The following is a 17,858-nucleotide window of genomic DNA, read 5'->3' as shown; positions in this document are numbered from 1 at the left end:
TTAAAGGAGCTATATAAATACACGTTGTTGTTGGGGGTGGAACATTATTGATCACATTTAGAATGTTTTACTACCTTAAAGGAGCTATATAAATACACGTTGTTGTTGGGGGTGGAACATTATTGATCACATTTAGAATGTTTTACTACCTTAAAGGAGCTATATAAATACACGTTGTTGTTGGGGGTGGAACATTATTGATCACATTTAGAATGTTTTACTACCTTAAAGGAGCTATATAAATACACGTTGTTGTTGGGGGTGGAACATTATTGATCACATTTAGAATGTTTTACTACCTTAAAGGAGCTATATAAATACACGTTGTTGTTGGGGGTGGAACATTATTGATCACATTTAGAATGTTTTACTACCTTAAAGGAGCTATATAAATACACGTTGTTGTTGGGGGTGGAACATTATTGATCACATTTAGAATGTTTTACTACCTTAAAGGAGCTATATAAATACACGTTGTTGTTGGGGGTGGAACATTATTGATCACATTTAGAATGTTTTACTACCTTAAAGGAGCTATATAAATACACGTTGTTGTTGGGGGTGGAACATTATTGATCACATTTAGAATGTTTTACTACCTTAAAGGAGCTATATAAATACACGTTGTTGTTGGGGGTGGAACATTATTGATCACATTTAGAATGTTTTACTACCTTAAAGGAGCTATATAAATACACGTTGTTGTTGGGGGTGGAACATTATTGATCACATTTAGAATGTTTTACTACCTTAAAGGAGCTATATAAATACACGTTGTTGTTGGGGGTGGAACATTATTGATCACATTTAGAATGTTTTACTACCTTAAAGGAGCTATATAAATACACGTTGTTGTTGGGGGTGGAACATTATTGATCACATTTAGAATGTTTTACTACCTTAAAGGAGCTATATAAATACACGTTGTTGTTGGGGGTGGAACATTATTGATCACATTTAGAATGTTTTACTACCTTAAAGGAGCTATATAAATACACGTTGTTGTTGGGGGTGGAACATTATTGATCACATTTAGAATGTTTTACTACCTTAAAGGAGCTATATAAATACACGTTGTTGTTGGGGGTGGAACATTATTGATCACATTTAGAATGTTTTACTACCTTAAAGGAGCTATATAAATACACGTTGTTGTTGGGGGTGGAACATTATTGATCACATTTAGAATGTTTTACTACCTTAAAGGAGCTATATAAATACACGTTGTTGTTGGGGGTGGAACATTATTGATCACATTTAGAATGTTTTACTACCTTAAAGGAGCTATATAAATACACGTTGTTGTTGGGGGTGGAACATTATTGATCACATTTAGAATGTTTTACTACCTTAAAGGAGCTATATAAATACACGTTGTTGTTGGGGGTGGAACATTATTGATCACATTTAGAATGTTTTACTACCTTAAAGGAGCTATATAAATACACGTTGTTGTTGGGGGTGGAACATTATTGATCACATTTAGAATGTTTTACTACCTTAAAGGAGCTATATAAATACACGTTGTTGTTGGGGGTGGAACATTATTGATCACATTTAGAATGTTTTACTACCTTAAAGGAGCTATATAAATACACGTTGTTGTTGGGGGTGGAACATTATTGATCACATTTAGAATGTTTTACTACCTTAAAGGAGCTATATAAATACACGTTGTTGTTGGGGGTGGAACATTATTGATCACATTTTGTGACTGAGTTGTTATATATTGGAATCTGATGTCTGTCTCTCTCTCTCTCTCTCTCTCTCTCTCTCTCTCTAGGTTCTGGAACTTGTTGACCGAGTATTTGCCCATTCACAGCATCTGCACATTGCCCTTTACCACCTCTTTCTGCCAAGGCTTTGGGAAGAATCTTTACAGGAATGGAAAGGTAGGATTTGAATGAATAGCTTAATGGTACAACTTTAACTCCATGTTCTCAACACCTCAATCCCCAGGTATTGCACTTTAGGCAATTGGCTTTTGAATGTGATAGCCCTGTACTGTATGTCATGACACCCAGCTGACCACCATCCAGCCCCTGATCTATTTAACTGCGTTTCTGAGGATCAGGACTATCATCACAAAACACATGAATATGTGAGGTACAGGGTGCCTCATCGCCTTTTATCAGCTGCTCAGATTCAGTGAGTTAACCATGAGGATTGAGCCTTAATAGTTTGATTACCATGTTGGATAACTGCTGTCTGATCGTCATGCCCTATTGCCAGGACCTTTCCATTCCTTATGGCCCTCTCTTTTGCAATACACCATATCCCCAGAATTAAAGTCAATCTCAGACGGTCTTATGTGATGCCTGAGAGCTCTCTGAATTTTCTCCGAGACCTCAGCCTTGATGAAAGTCCTTCATCTCCCTGCATGTAAAGCATTCAAATGTACAGAAAAAATGGAATTAATTGTAATCCCCTGTAGGGCAGGGGGATTATTGCTCACCACAACTGGTAATTTGGGATTTGTCCCCTAGACCAAATGATAGGGACTATACCTTCCAACCGTCTGAAGCAAATTCTTTGCATGAGCTGTCCATGCCTGTGCGGTTGCCAACTTGCAGTTTGGTTGATCTGCTAAAAACTAATGCAGCATTCCATCGATCACTGCAAGCTTCTTTTCAGAGTCTGTAGCTGAAAGGACTTTCAGCTGCAGTACTCGTGAGCACAATGTTCATGTTTTTACACACATCCCTAAACTTGTCATTAACAAGCATCCCCCATTGTCACTCAGAAATTTAGCTAGTGCTCCCAGTCCAGTCCTTATCTATTTCTCCATAACTTTATCCACAATATACCCCTTTGTCCTTATCATGTATTACTGTAGAACAACTAAATATAGTTGCCATGTCTTTATCCCATACCTTTAGATCCATGGCAACTACCTCATTAAAGTCATCTGGCAATGGAAGACTTACATTAGGACATGGTGGTACCCTGCGATACCTTTTACATACTTCATGTTTTGCCGTGATCTCTGAGTTTTGTATACTCCTCATCAGCCATTCCTTTATCCTTCAGAAGGATTTTTAATCTTTGCTAAGAAGGCTGAGCAAATTGTGCAGCTTTAAGACAATTAGCTCTGTTTCTCTCTAATTCTTATCACCTGGTGATACTTCCCTAACATTCTGAATAGAAACATCAGGCTTTATTAAGTTGATGTAATATTGTCCTGATTCGGTCAACTACAGATCCGCTGACTTTCCAAAACCAATTGTTTTATTATGCTCCATATCCAGTTTAATTTGTGCCTTTTTCATACAAGGCTAACTTAACAACAAAAGTACCTCACCAGAGACTATCTCGATTATAATAAAGTGGCTTACTCCTGCTATTTTACATCACTGTTTTAGTGACCTCAGTGTGTTTTCATCCTTGAACCTAAAACAAACAGCACTTTCGTACAACCTTGACCTTGTGTTGATCCTCACGACTGAATGAATCTAGATAACATTATAATCAATCTGTTCTACACTCTTATTGAGGTGCAACCATTATCCATTACCGCACAGTTAAATGAATCCATGGCTAATATGCTCATCACTGGACTAAAGCTTCATGTGACGAGTACAATTCCTCCAGACTGATCATTAGCGTCATCCTCAGCCTCCAAATTCACTGTGTCATGCATCACTTTGAGAGCCTGCTATTGTACTTTGTGCAGTTCATTGCATAATATTTCGAGTCACACCTGAAGCACCTGTTAACTGTTCCCCAGGCATTCCTGGGGTTTGTTCGCCTATTATTGCTGCTCCAGTCTTGTCCCCTGCTGTGGTATCTAGATCTGCTAAAAGTGTTTTCATCCTTCTTCCTTTTTGTCTGTAACTTTTCCTTTGTACTGGAGCCTGCATCCAACATCTGGACGATCTCAAAATTGGGCAACCAATCCATCCTTTATGACATTGAAGAATGTCCCATTTGTGCCATGAAGGCTCTGCAAATGACTGCTTCCCCAGGAATTTTTCAAAGGCGGCAAACACATGCTCCAAATGGGGTCCACTTCCAGAGAACCAGACCCTGTTAAGTCCAGGATCCTGTCCATATGTGACAGCTTAGCATAATTCGGTAATTCAAATGTGAACACTGAGCAAGGAACCTCTTAAGTTGAATTTCTGCAATCTTTTGTATGTTAAAGTCCATGATATATTCCTCCATGAAATGACTGTCAGTCTTTCTAAATTTATCCAAGTCTGACCATGCCTCATCTTCCTGGTAAATTTCATTCATGAAAGCTAATTGTAGAGCCAAACCTTCCTCAGTATCCAACTGATGGACTTCCAGCTCACAAAATACTTTGCTTCTGATTTTCCTTTTGTTACTAAGTAACAATGCCAAAGCCATATCTTGTTTCCTCTTTGGCAGGGATATAACCATATCCACATAGCCGCTTTGTCCTTCCGTTGGCTATACGGTTCAGACTCTGAGAATATCTGGTTTATCATACCCTGACGATTTACACTTGCTTTCGGCCATTCTTCTCAAAAGCTAATTCTGATTGTAATCTTATGTCCTCATTTTTTTTCTTAGTTTCCATCCTTGACCTTTAGCCAACCATCCTCTGATAGCATGTAAAATTTCTTATAGGCAGCTGGTGAAGGAAGAGACCAGAAGTTGATCTTTATTCAGTTTTAGGTTTATTCACAAATTGAGGCATTACAAATATAGAGTTCCCAACTCTACAACCCACAGTCAGTATGTGTCTCTTTGTAATGTTTCTGCCCAGTTTCGAACCGGGGACCTTTCGAATGTATGGCAAATATGATAACCATGACACTACTGGAACAACTATGTGCACAAGTCATTATCCAATGAGTGCCTCCCCAACTGTTGACACTTAACCTTAATTTATACAATTAACACTGTTCTTGTCAATGAGCTTCTTTCGTGCAATGCAAGATTTGAAGACTTAAAATGGTCCTCTTTAATCTGTGTTGTGACTCGCCTGGATAGATGTAGTACGAGTACCCCGTTACATTCCCGACTTGAGCCTTGTAGTTGGTAGAGAAGCTCTGAGGGGTCAGGAAGTGAACCACTTTTCAAAGGGTGAAGTCTTTGTCTTACTCTTGTAGCCACTGTATTGATATGGCTGGTCCAGCTAATATTCTAACCAGTGATGACCATCCTGCCCTTGTATGTTGGTGGTGGGAGATTTGTTGATAACTGCACTGTTGAAGGTTGGAAATGTGGAAATGGTCACTACCTGGCATTTGTGTGTGTTATCCCAGGTCTATATTTGTTCAGGACCTGTTGCAGGCTAGTTCAGAGTGCATAATTATTAGAGGAACGACACATGGAGCGGAGCATAGTGAAATCGTCAGTAAACAGCCTAACTCCTGATCTCACCATGGAAGGAATGTCTTTATAAAACAACTGAAGATGATTGGCTCTGGATGTTTCTCTGAGGAACACATGCAGCAATGTCCTAGGGGTGCAATGATTGGCCTCTGACAACCGTGGCCATCTCCATATGTCTTGGGTGAGATAGCAGCCTCCGGAAGGCTTTCCCCGTGACCCTTTCTGATCTATATTGGACTGAATGCTCCATTGAGAACAACTGCTCTTGTCGTTCCTGTATCATTTGTATAGAATCCTTGATGCTGCACTGATGCTTGTTCTGTTTGGGGACTAAGGCTACATTTCTGCACCAAAATTAAAATTTGCCAGTTTATTCAAGTATGCGTAAAATAAATGTTCTGTGACTCCATGTAATATTACACTCAAATATATTGGACATACATCTTTTATTTACTTGTGAATCTTTTCTTATGACTGTTTACAAATCAGCATTAAAGACAATCTCCTGTAAACTCCATTTAACATAGAGTGGGGTTTGGACACCACTGGGTATAAATGCTCTGTGAGCATAAATACCTATTCAATGCTCGGCAACAAAGCCATGCTCAATTTCTGACCATTTGGAGCATTAGATTCTTCATCATTGTAGCTACCTGAATGTTCCTATTGCCTCATGTATAAACAATTACCATCTCTTTCCCTTCTCCTTGTCTTCCCCCCTGCACCATCCCTCACATTAGACCAGGCCACAAATAGTTGCAAATGAATTAATATCCTGGTCCAAGTGAGGCAAGCCCAAGTGAAATGGGGCAATTTGCAAAACGCTTGAGCTTTTTAAAAAAATTTTCATGTGCATTCAAGGTGATCTCATTCTCCTGGGACCCTTTTTTTATATTAAAGGCATATTTATACAAGTTGTTGCTCAGAGTTTTAAGATTGTGCTGCCTATGGTGAGTGTTGTAGGTCAAAAAAAACACTGAGTCTGAAGTAAGCTGAAAGTAGGAAATTTTATTACAAGCGTGCAGGAGGGAGCATTAGCGAATCAAAGTCTCTCAGAAAAAACAGTTACAGTAGCATTTATTTATACACAGTACATGTTTGGCTGGTTGTATGCCCGATCTTATTTTGTCTGCTTACGGCCTTCATCTTTCCCTGGTAAGCACATCCTGTCACCTTCTGCCAGACGAGAAAGCTAGTGGAAAAGTACAAACATGGGGGGGGACAAAAGCGAACAGCTTGAGCTTATCAACTACAGTAACTTCATCTCTAGTAAAACACACAGGGCAGGATTTTCCTGTTGGCGTACGGGGGTGGGACCCACACGCTGATGCCTAAAATAATGTGCGGTGACGTCGAGCAAGATCCTGATGTCACCGCGCGTCATTGTGATATTTGGTTGGGCAGGTGCACAGTGATATCCGATGCGCCCCGCCATTCATTAATGGGCCGCTTAAGGCCCTTGAGATGCCAATTGATGGTGATTTTTTGGCGCCCATGTAATCGTCGGGTTATCACACGGGTGCAACAGGCGGGCAGGTAGGAGACATTTGTATTAACCTCATCCGCTGGTGGGATAAGAGGGCTTAGTGGGGTCGCGAGTGTGCACTGTCAAATATTTAATTTGAAAAGTTACTGATACTTATCTGTGTGAGCTGCAACACTTAAAAACTCATACCAGCTGTTTGGACTGGACTCATCCTTCAGGTCAGCATTATACAGTGAAGAATCATTTTTGGGCCTGCAGGTTTCAGGAAGCCTTCCCTCAGCCTGGGAATGGGAGTTGAACTTTCTACTGGAGGCACCTCCTCTGAGGAGGAAGGGAGGGCTAGAAGGGGGAGGGGGCCGGGAGTGCACATTTAGCCTCCAGGGGAGCCACCTTTGGGAGGCCAGGCGCAGGCCTAAGGGGCACAGGGCCAAGAGGTTGTCCAAGGTGGAAGGGGCCGCAAAAGAATCCACTATCCTGCTGCCAGGGTATACAGGTGGTGAAGCAGCTACCTCAATATGACTGAGGTGCAGTGCCGAAGGAGGCTCTGTCTCTCAAGGGAAACAATCAGCTATACCTGTCAGATGATTGGGCCTGAGATCTCCGCTAACTGTGTGGGTGGACGCCTCATGCCAGTGGCTGTAAAGATCACAGCTGCCCTCAACTTCTATGCATCTGACTCCTTCCAGGGCTCGGTGGATGATCTTTGTGGTGTCTCCCAACCAGCTGTCCACACTTGCATCAAGCAAGTTACAGACCCTCTGTTCAGACAGGCATTGACCTTCATCCACTACTGTTGGGACCAGGCAAGCCAGACACAGTGAGCCAGAGGCTTCGTGGCCATTGCTGGCTTCCCCCGTGTCCAGGGTGCAATAGACTGTATACATATGGCCATCAAGACGCCAGCAGGTGAGGCCGGTGCCTTCATCAACAGGAAGGGCTTCCACTCCACGAACGTGCAGATAGTGTGAGATCACAGGATGCTGATTCTGCAAGTATGTGCAAGGTACCCAGGCAGCTCCCATGATGCCAACATCCTCAGACACTCCCAGGTGCCAGTGCTCCAACGTGGCTGGATGGATGGCTGGTGGGTGACAAGGGCTATCCCCTCAGAAGGTGGCTCATGACGCCTCTCCACCATCTAAGAACAGAAGCTGAGCAGCGCTACAATAGGAGCCACAGCACCACAAGGGCTGTGGTGGAGAGAGCCATCGGTCTTATCAAGATGCCCTTCCATTGCCTGGACCGCTCAGGGGGCGCACTCCGGTACCCCCCAGATCGTGTCTCGGTGATAGTGGTTTCATGCTGCACTCTCCACAATCTTGCACTGGAAAGGGGGGACGCAGTGGACGATGAAGACGTAGACGCAATGTCTGCAGCTGCACACGATGAGTCCAGCAGTGAGTCCAAGGATGAGCACGCACGGGGAAATACTAAGGGGGTAGATGCTGACCCGGGCATACTCCAGGGAGGCAGGGACACCCGGGACGCTTTAGTCCAATGAACCTTCAGCTAGCTCACCACATATGGACCTCCAGGACAAGCCTGGGCTGTAGGCTCCATACTCAATACCTAAGTGCAAAATCTGCCTGGTGAGGAACATTAACTAAGGGCATTGTTAATAAAGCTGAATGTCCCACAAAACACTCATAACATTATTGGAAACCATCCACCTGCAGAAGAAAAGAGGCACCCTCAGCCATGGTAACATGTCTGAATTTAAAAGGAACTTAGAACAAAATGACAAAGAATCACACCAACTCATAAAGACCTCATTGCGGGCCAACACAAAGCACCAGTGATAAACCCGTGGTGTGCCTAAGGTGTCTTATGTTTACGCTTTCGGGTGCTACGTCTTGGTGCTGATCCCTCGCTGGGTGTGGCATCTGAGACAGCCTGCCCACTCTGCTGTCCTGTTGGCCTTGATACCTTGGCGGTTGTCCTCTGGCCTGTGGAGCCTGTGCTGGCCCCGCCTGGGAGGGAGCTGCCTGTTCCGCAGCTGGCATCTCCCCAGTAGTTGCAGCCTCATCAGATGCAATGATCACTGGCAGAGGGGTGGAGGATATGCCGCCCTGAGAGGTGCCCGCAGAGATGACAGGCAGCTGCTGCACTGATGTGAGGTCGCTTCGGACCTCCCTGCTCACCGTGGATGGATGGGCACTGAGCTGAGAAACTTCATGCCCAGACTATCACCCACATTGGTACTGACCAGCTGAGGTCAATGCCGACCTGAGGGCTTGCTGGTCTGAGCGCATCCCCAGGAAGCCCTTACTGGTCTCCTGGAGAAGCCTCTCCATGAGAGTCGCCACTCTCTCCATGGAGGATGCATAGCGCTCGGCTATGAGGTTCATTGCATTGGCAATGATCTGAGTAGACTCCTTCACTACGGACACTGAGCCAAGCATAGCCTCATGTATCTCCCCCAGACGCACCCGCACACCCGGCCGCATTTCCTGCGTTTGCTGCATCGCGGACGACTCCAGAGGCACATCATCAGGCACCGACTGAGCATGTGCCTGGTCCCCTCCAGTCCTCTAACTACTGGCGCCATGGGCACTCTCTGTCTCTGCCAGCTCCTCCAGTGACTGTGAAATGCCCTCAACACTGTGCCCCGGGACACTAGCCAATGATCGGATTCCCACCGAGGTGCTAGTATCTGCGCTGATGCCTGCCTGGCAGAGATGGTGTGACGTTGGTGAGTATGAGACTTCAGGGCGCTCAGGTGTGAGAGGGGACCTCTGCTCCTCCTCCTCCTGGCCCTGCTCCACTGATGCTGAAAGGAAGAACAAGGACATTTGATTAGTTAACATGGAGATAATGACAATGTGCATCCCTGTCCCCCGGATCATCATGAGCAATGGACAAGTCATGTTGCAAACTTCAATCACTGAATATTCAGCACTGCCATGGCTGTTGGGAGAACAATGGTGATCTCCCTGCTGGGCATAAATACCTGCCTGTGGCACCCCAGCCTCACCGACACTGGTGGACCTGGGCGCTTGGCGCCTCTCCAGAGATCTAGGACTCCTTACTCGAAGCGGCTAAGCATCGCCACCTGGGCCAGCCCTCACCCGCTCGGCAGTTTTTTGTGCATTCTTCTGAAAAGGAGAGAAGAGCATTGATTAGTGCTACTTGTACCTGGATTCTCTTTGCGCACAGCCCACCCCAACCAGAGTGGGACATTGCAGGGCCCCAGTGCCTCCTCACCCTGCAGCTGCTGTACACTCACACAAAGATGCCAGGCCAGTACCCCCCCCCCCTTGGCCAATTGCTGCCTACATCACGTTTGGCACCGCATGGTCTAACCTTCCTTAGCCAGGAGGTGCAAGCACGTGGAGCACAGAGGACAGCAGACCCTGCTGGACTAAGTGACCAGAGCCAACATGGTACTCACCCTTCTCGAGCGCAAGAGCTCATTGAATCGCTTGTGACACTGGATCCAGGTGCGTCACACCACGTCGTGGGAGCTCACCACCTCCGCCACCTCCTCCCAGGCACATTTGGTCATGTGGGGGCGGCCTCCTCCTCCTGTCCTGGGGTACGAGGACCTCCCACCGTGCTGCCACCTCCTGGAGGAGGGCAGCAAGGCAATTGTCTGAAAAAAAGAGGGGCACGGTGCCCCCCTTTGAAAGGCTGCAGCAGCTTTTTAAAACAGTCTGCCTGGGTCGCCATTGGACCCGGTGGTCATTGCAGTCCCACTGCCGCCCGCCTGCTCCTGCTGCCCTCGGGTGCCGCGATTCACACTGGGCGGGCCTTAATCGGCCAGTCCGCGTAAAACAGCGCTGCGGACCCAATCGCAGGCGGCGTTCGGGCCTGCTCCCGCTCAGCCCGTCTGCCAGCCAGAAAATTTTGCCTATAGAGAAAAACGGGCCAGATGTGTAGGCCGAAGGTTGTGGTAGAAAAATACAGCGAGAGAAACAGCCTTCATAAGTATAACACACTTTATAAATCATTGTAATCGTTTTAACCTTTCATTTCCCAAATCAGAGAGGTTGAATACTTACCACAAGAAGGAAACTGTTGACACTGAAGTGGAGTTGGCCACACTGATTCACCGTGAATCAACTGCAAACAACATCTGAATGTGTGTCACAGTAACAATGGTATCTGTTAGAATATTTAATTAAAAACATTCCGTTTTTAAAAGAAACATCTTCATTCAGAAATGATCTTGCCAACAGTTGCTGTAATTTTCATTTTCTCTGTAGTTTGGCATTGACTATGCAAAAGCACTAAGTCATAGAGCATATTAATACTAACCTTCACAACCTGCAGACAAAGCCATAGCCAAGGACATTAAGACTTACTAATGTAACGATCCAGAATTCCCATATATATTGCCACAGATAATAGGGAGCAAAGTAAAAGACATATCTAATCTTTGAGTTTGGATAACATAATAAAAGGTCAATCCAAAGAATTGGAACCCTTTGATTAGGTTACAGGCTTGTCATCAGTCCTTGCTCCCTATCATTTTTTAAATCTACATCCACTGTTAGACTCTCTCAAAAATGCAGTGGCATAAGTGCTGCGATACAGTATCTGTGGGTAATTTAAAAGCTGTAAAAGGCAAAGTTCAGACCCGAGGTCTAAGCATAACCACTTCTCCACGTCTTCAAGTCTGTGATGTTCGATGCACTGAATCTGCTCAGTTCGTGGCCTGGTTTGACCTTCAGACAGCAACGTGTTAGAAGAATAACCTTTTAAGCATCTACAGTCCCCAGCTCAGTGGTAGCACTCTCGCCTCTCAGGTAGAAGGTTGTGGATTCAGGACCCACCCCAGAGGCTTAAACACAGTAATCTGGCTGACATTCCCAGTGCAGTATTTACTGCAGGGTCAGATGAGACATTAAAGTGAGGCCTCCTCTGCCCTCGTGGATCTTTAACAATCTTGTGGCATCTTTCCAGAGAAGAGCAGTGGAGCTCTCCCTGGTGTCCTGGTCAATATTTATCTCAACCAGTATCACTAAAACAGATTATCTGGTCATGTATAAAAGTGCTGTTGCTTTGCTGTGCCCAAAATACTGGTTGCCACTTTCCTTACGTTACAACAGTGACTACACGTTAACTACATGTAGTTGTCTGTAAAGTGCATTGGGGCATCCTGAGCTGGTGAAAGGCACTAAATGAATTTTGTTCTTTTTCTTTTCGGCACGTGTGATGGATACCTTCTTGGAAATTCATGATTATGATACCAAACTGTTGATATTTTTGACTAACCCCTTGGTGAATGAATACATAGGCTGAGCTTAAAAATGCAGAAGGTGGTAATTTATTATGTTTATATTCTTGAGTACCACCAATAGAAATTAAAATCTACATAATTTACTGAACCCTGCCTAACATTTCCTGCCAATTGTCTACAGTGTTTTTGAATCTAGCTCCAGTTAATGAACAACACTGTGATGTGGCTTCCTGCAGGTAGAGGCTACTGGAAGCTGGCTTAACCTGAGTGCGCAGGAAATTCAGCCTTTGTTTGCAGACCAGCAGCTGGATCCAGCCAATGGCTGTGTGAAGATCCGTGGGTGTTCAGAAGTTGCCTGGAATGGGGGCTGCTGTTTAGTGATTAATGGGCTAATCCCTGCTACCAGATCAAATGTTTCTTTGAGGTTAGTGTGTGTATCAATATTTATTGTATTTTTCATTTTCTAACACCACCTGCCTCTCCGATCCCACACTCTAAGTTTAAGTATACTCTGAGAAACATCCCTCCGTGCAATGTGGCTTACCCTAGTGTCATCTCATTGTTTTCAGGGCTTCATAATGTTGCTGGGCACCATTCACATGGAGTTGCAGTGTTGCTAGGTTCTCTGTCACCAATGCCTCAACAACTGCTTTTTTTTAACCAAACCCAGTGAGTGAAATTGCCTTTCAGTTCCATTTGTAAAAGGCACCCAGGTGTCCTTGAGCATTCCTTTTGTAAAAACCAACTTCCTCATAACTCGAAGCAAATTATTGGATTTTCACCGGACTTAATGACAATAACAGTAATGACAGTAATTTTCTATGGTTCTGTTGGAAGGTGGGATTAGAATGGGCAGCTAATTTTCCCAGCCGGCACAGGCACGATGGGCTGAATGGCCTCTTTGTGTGCTGTGACTTTTCTATGGTTCTAACAGATTGAAGCTCTGTTTATCACCATAAGAATTTCAACCTAACTGCATATTTTCCTTGGTGGGGAACAATTTTTAACTTTGCCAATATTATCCCTACCTTAAAATGATTACTGCTTTTTGGGAGCAGCCTGTCAACATGAACGCACACATTATCTGAACCAGGTCTGAATCATTTATAGCTTATAGCTGTGTAAGTAGAGTGCCTTAGATGTCTAATTATATTTGAAGGTTCGCTATGGAATTGGAAATTTGTTGACAAATACGGAAAGAGTGTGAGGGAAGAATTACTGCCTACACATTCAATATGAATGATCTTCTCCTATTTAGAATTGATTTCATTTGCTCTTTTGCCTTGTTTCTGCCCCTGCCACAGTACCAAAACGGCTTTTATCAAAGCTCCAAATGACATCCTATGTGACTGTGGCAGAGGCAAGCTACCCCTCCTTGTCCTTCTTGACTTGTCTGCAGCACATCATCCTCCTCCAACACCTCTCCGTTATTGTCCAGCTGGGTGGGATTGCACTCGCCCGGTTCCATTCTTATCTATGTAACCATAGCCAGAGGATTGCCACCAATAGTGTCTCTTCCCATTCCCGCACCATTACCTTTGGTGTCACCCAAAGATCTATACGTAGACATCTCCAATTTCTCATCTACATGCTGCATCACAGCAACACCATCCAAAACACAGCATCGGTTTCCACATGTACACAACCCACACTACCTCACCACCTCCTCTCTGGACCCCTCCACACTCTCGAAATTGTCAAACTGCTTTTTGGGAGCTACTGATTCCATCCCTGTCCCTGGCAACTGTCTGAGACTGAACCACACTCTGCATAACCTCGGTGTCATATTTGACCCCACAATGAGTTTTCAATCACATATCCATTCCTTCAGTAAGACCTCCTATTTCTCCTTCCCTAACGTTGCCCATCACTGCCCTGACTCAGCTCCTTTGCTGCTGAATTCCTCTTCTATGACTTTGTTACCTCCAGGCTTGGCTATTCTCACACATTCCTGACCGGCCACCCACATTCTACCTGCTCTAAAGTTGAAGTCATCCTAATCTCTGCTGCCAAATCCTATTCACCTGTCCACACTGGCTCCAAGTTCAACAACACCCAACCATCTTCAGCTGCATCATCAGTGACCTTCCTCCCATCATAAGGTCAGAAGTGGGGATGTTCGCTGATGATCGCACATGTTCAGCACCATTCACAACTCCTCAGATACTGAAGCAGTCCATGTCCAAATGCAGCAAGACCTGGGAAATACCCAGGTTTGGGCTGGCAAGTGGCAAGTAACATTCATGTCACACGAGTGCCAGACAATGACCATCTCCAACAAGAGAGAATCCAACCATCACCCCTTGACGTTCAGTGGCATTACCATCGCTGAATCCCTCACTATCAATATCCTGGGGATTACCATTGACCAGAAACTGAACTGGACTAGCCATATACTGTGGCTACAAGAGCAGATCAGAGGCTAGGAATCGTGCGACAAGTAACTCACCTCCTGACTCCCCAAAGCCTGTCCACCATCTACAAGGCACAAGTCAGGAGTGTGATGGTATATTCTCAGCTTGCCTGGATGAGTGCAACTCCCACAACACAAAAAGCTTCACACCATCCAGAACAAAACAGCCCACTTGATTGACACCACATCCATAAACTTTCACTCCCTCCACCACTGACGCACAGGAGCAGCAGTGTGTACCATCTACAAGGTGCACTGCAGGAATTCACCAAGGCTCCTTAGGCAGCACCTTCCAAACCCATGACCACGACCATCTAGAGGGGCAATGGCAGCAGAAACATGGGAACACCACCACCTGGAAGTTACCCTCCAAGCCACTCACCAACCTGACTTGGAAATATATCGCTGTTGCTTCACTGTCACTGAGTCAAAATCCTGGAACTCCCTCCCTAACAGCTCTGTGGGTGTACCTATACCACATGGACCAGAGTGGTTCAAGAAGGCAGCTCACCACCATCCTCTCAAGGGCAGTTAGGGATGGGCAGTAAATGCTGGCCTAGCCAGCGACACCCACATCCTGTAAATGAATTTTTTATAAAAACCTCAATTTTAAAATTCTCATTCTAGTTTTCAAATCTGTCCATGGCCAGGCCCCTCTGTAATCTCCACCAGCCTTGCAACCCTCTGAGATATCTGTGCTCCTCTAAGTCCTGCCTTTTGAACCTCCCCGATTTTAAACGCACCACCATTGGTGGCTGTATCTTCAGCTGCCTAAGCTCTGGAATTCCCTATCTGAACCTCTCCACCTCTCTACCTTGCTTTCCTCCTTTAAGAAGCCCCTTAAGACGTACCTCTTTTACCAAACTTGGACCATCTGCTCTAATATCTCATTCTGTGGATCAGTATCATGCTTTGTTTTATAATGCCATGGAACATTTTATTAACATTAAATATATAAATATTAATATATAAATACAAGTTGTTGTTTTGAAGCTGTGTTATCAGTCTCATTATGGGATCTTATTTACCAGACTCTCAGCTCTGGTTTGTCTTGGAAATAAGGGAATGGCTGAAGACAGGCCTTTGAGAGGACAAGGGGCCACCTGGATGGGGTTTTGGTTTGGATTTTGATTTTGATTTGACAATTTTGTCGCCAGCAGCTACCTGAAACCAGGTACGAGTATGATTTGATGTTGTTCATTTACTTGCCCATTTCTCACTGTACCACTGGATTCAGGGTTCAATGAAAGTTCAGTTCTCACACAAAATTTGTCCTCATGGATGCCTGCAGTCCAAAGTAATTTGGTTATTATTAAAAACTGGAAGTTTTCAGATGATAATCATTTTGACATGTATTTGCTATTTTCCTTGGTTTGTGATAATCTTATTTTTTTAGTAATCTTGATTGGTAGCTTCTTAACCAAAGTTGCAGGGCCTGTGACTATTATTTGCCCTTTAGTTGTGAGGGTTCCAGAGTGTGCATTGTGATCCTCTTCTAGCACATACCTTAATAGTAAAAAGAGTTCAGTATTCACCCTGCCAACCTGGAATAGTTTGTATGTAAAGTCATGTTTTAGTTTATAAGGAATGAGGGCTTGCTGTGGTAGAAGCCTATTGTGTCGGGTATGAGAAAGCTTAAGTTAGAACAAGTTTCTCCAAATTACTTTGAACTGATGACCACTTGCCTGCACAAGACTGGCCTGTCCCACAATACATATCATGAAAGAACAGGTATCATCTATTTTGATTGTAGCTGCTCAGTGAATAAAATGGTGTGGTAACTGAGGGTAGGTTATTCTCTTCGATTTGCTTCATAATATATTGACCAATTCCAAATTGTACACATTATATTTTCAATTTGTATTTACGTCCAATGCTGTGAAATTTTAAAACTGGCTGTCATGCTGTGATTTGTCAACAAATCATGTAACTCAGAAAACCATTGCCAGTGTATCAATCCATGTTCAGTAGACGAGATCGCCATTTTCTCATATTTTGTGAGCTGGATTCGCTCTTGTCAACATCATCAATTATCGTATTGCTCTAAGCAGTGCTGTGTGTTTCTATTCATATTGGACATATAATCTCCCTCACTTCAGACTCCATAGGAAGTGATGTTTCTCAGACTTCATATCTGAAAGGAAATAACATCAAATTGGATATACATTGGCCACAGCCTTTTCTTCCAAGTAAGGAAGACTAATCTGTTACTGATGGTCAGAGGCAGGTTTTTATGGCCTTTATATGACTACAGTTGCCTTTATATGTTAACTTCTCCTCCATGGTCATTTTATTAAATGCAGACCACTTTTACTGATATATTTCAATCTGACTTACCAAAACAAAAAAAAAATTCCAGTCATATCTTCTAAAGTAATGTTATGGACTTTGTGGTGCTATTTGTAAGGATGCCAACTTCCTGGAATTTCAGTTAAATGATTGAGCTCAGTGATCTAGAGTGGATGCTTAAACATCTCCAGCTGTTAAGACATCTGAGGTTATAGCATCTTGAAGAAAGTGCTATCGAGTTGCAGGGGATTAGGGAGCTCCTGCAGCTCCTTCCTCCAGTGAAAAGAATGGCTTGAGTTCTCAACAACTGAACCTGTGTTGAAGATTCAATTGAAGCTAAACTTCAGTCTTTTCCTCTGTTCAATGGGACAGAAAGGAACGTCAGTGATTCTGCAAACATTAGGATTGCGCAAATTGTAAATATGTGTACTTTTATCTTTTAAGAAAAAATGTATTGGAATTTTTTTTAAAAATTCAGAGACTAAACAGATTTTATGGGAGTCATTTTTATCCAGCTTAACAATAGTATGAAGTCACCGGTACATCCAGCGTGACCAACTAATCCCTTATTTTATAGGATTGTCCCGTATCTGAGGACACTGACCAATCAGCCCTGTCAGAACCCTCCATTCTGGATCTCTTAGCCCTGGCAGCCCCACCCCATGCCAGAGTGCCCTTTAATCTTCTCTGCGAGAGTTGGTCACCCTGAATACATTTTCCTTGCCCACTCAAAGCTGCTGTTGGGAAACTGAACAAACATGTGCTTGGGAACATGCTGGAACTTATAATTAAGGAGGTTATAGCTGGGCACTTCGAAAATCTTAATGGAATCGAGCAGAGTCAACATGGTTTTGTGAAAGGGAAATCACATATGACTAATTTCTTAAAGTTCTTTCAGGAAGTACCAAACAACGTGGATAAGGGGGAACCTGTATATGTGGTGTACTTGGATTTCCAAAAGGTATTTGATAAGATGCCACATCAAAGGTTATTACACAAAATAAGGGCTCATAGTGTAGGAGGTAACATATTAGCATGGATAGAGGATTGGCTAGCTAACAGGATGCACAGTGTTGGGATAAATGGGTCATTTTTGGGTTGGCAAGCTGTAACTAGTGGGGTGCCACAGGGAATGCTGGGGCCTCAAACATCTACAATCTACATCAATGACTTGGATGATTTGG

At 43.9% G+C, this 17,858-nt stretch overlaps 1 protein-coding gene across 3 annotated transcripts in view; it reads left to right on the top strand.

Annotated features, from left to right (window-relative positions):
* Positions 1 to 17,858, top strand: part of engase (endo-beta-N-acetylglucosaminidase) — a 74,002-nt gene that overhangs the window by 26,740 nt on the left and 29,404 nt on the right. For all 3 annotated transcript variants that reach the window (XM_041217456.1, XM_041217457.1, XM_041217455.1), the window contains exons 9-10: positions 1,784 to 1,892; positions 12,209 to 12,396. In XM_041217456.1, coding sequence (XP_041073390.1) covers positions 1,784 to 1,892; positions 12,209 to 12,396 — 297 coding nt within the window. The remainder of the gene's footprint in view (positions 1 to 1,783; positions 1,893 to 12,208; positions 12,397 to 17,858) is intronic.

Source organism: Carcharodon carcharias, chromosome 22 (assembly GCF_017639515.1).
Source record: "Carcharodon carcharias isolate sCarCar2 chromosome 22, sCarCar2.pri, whole genome shotgun sequence".
NCBI lineage: Eukaryota > Metazoa > Chordata > Chondrichthyes > Lamniformes > Lamnidae > Carcharodon > Carcharodon carcharias.
This window is presented reverse-complemented; position numbering and strand designations above follow the sequence as displayed.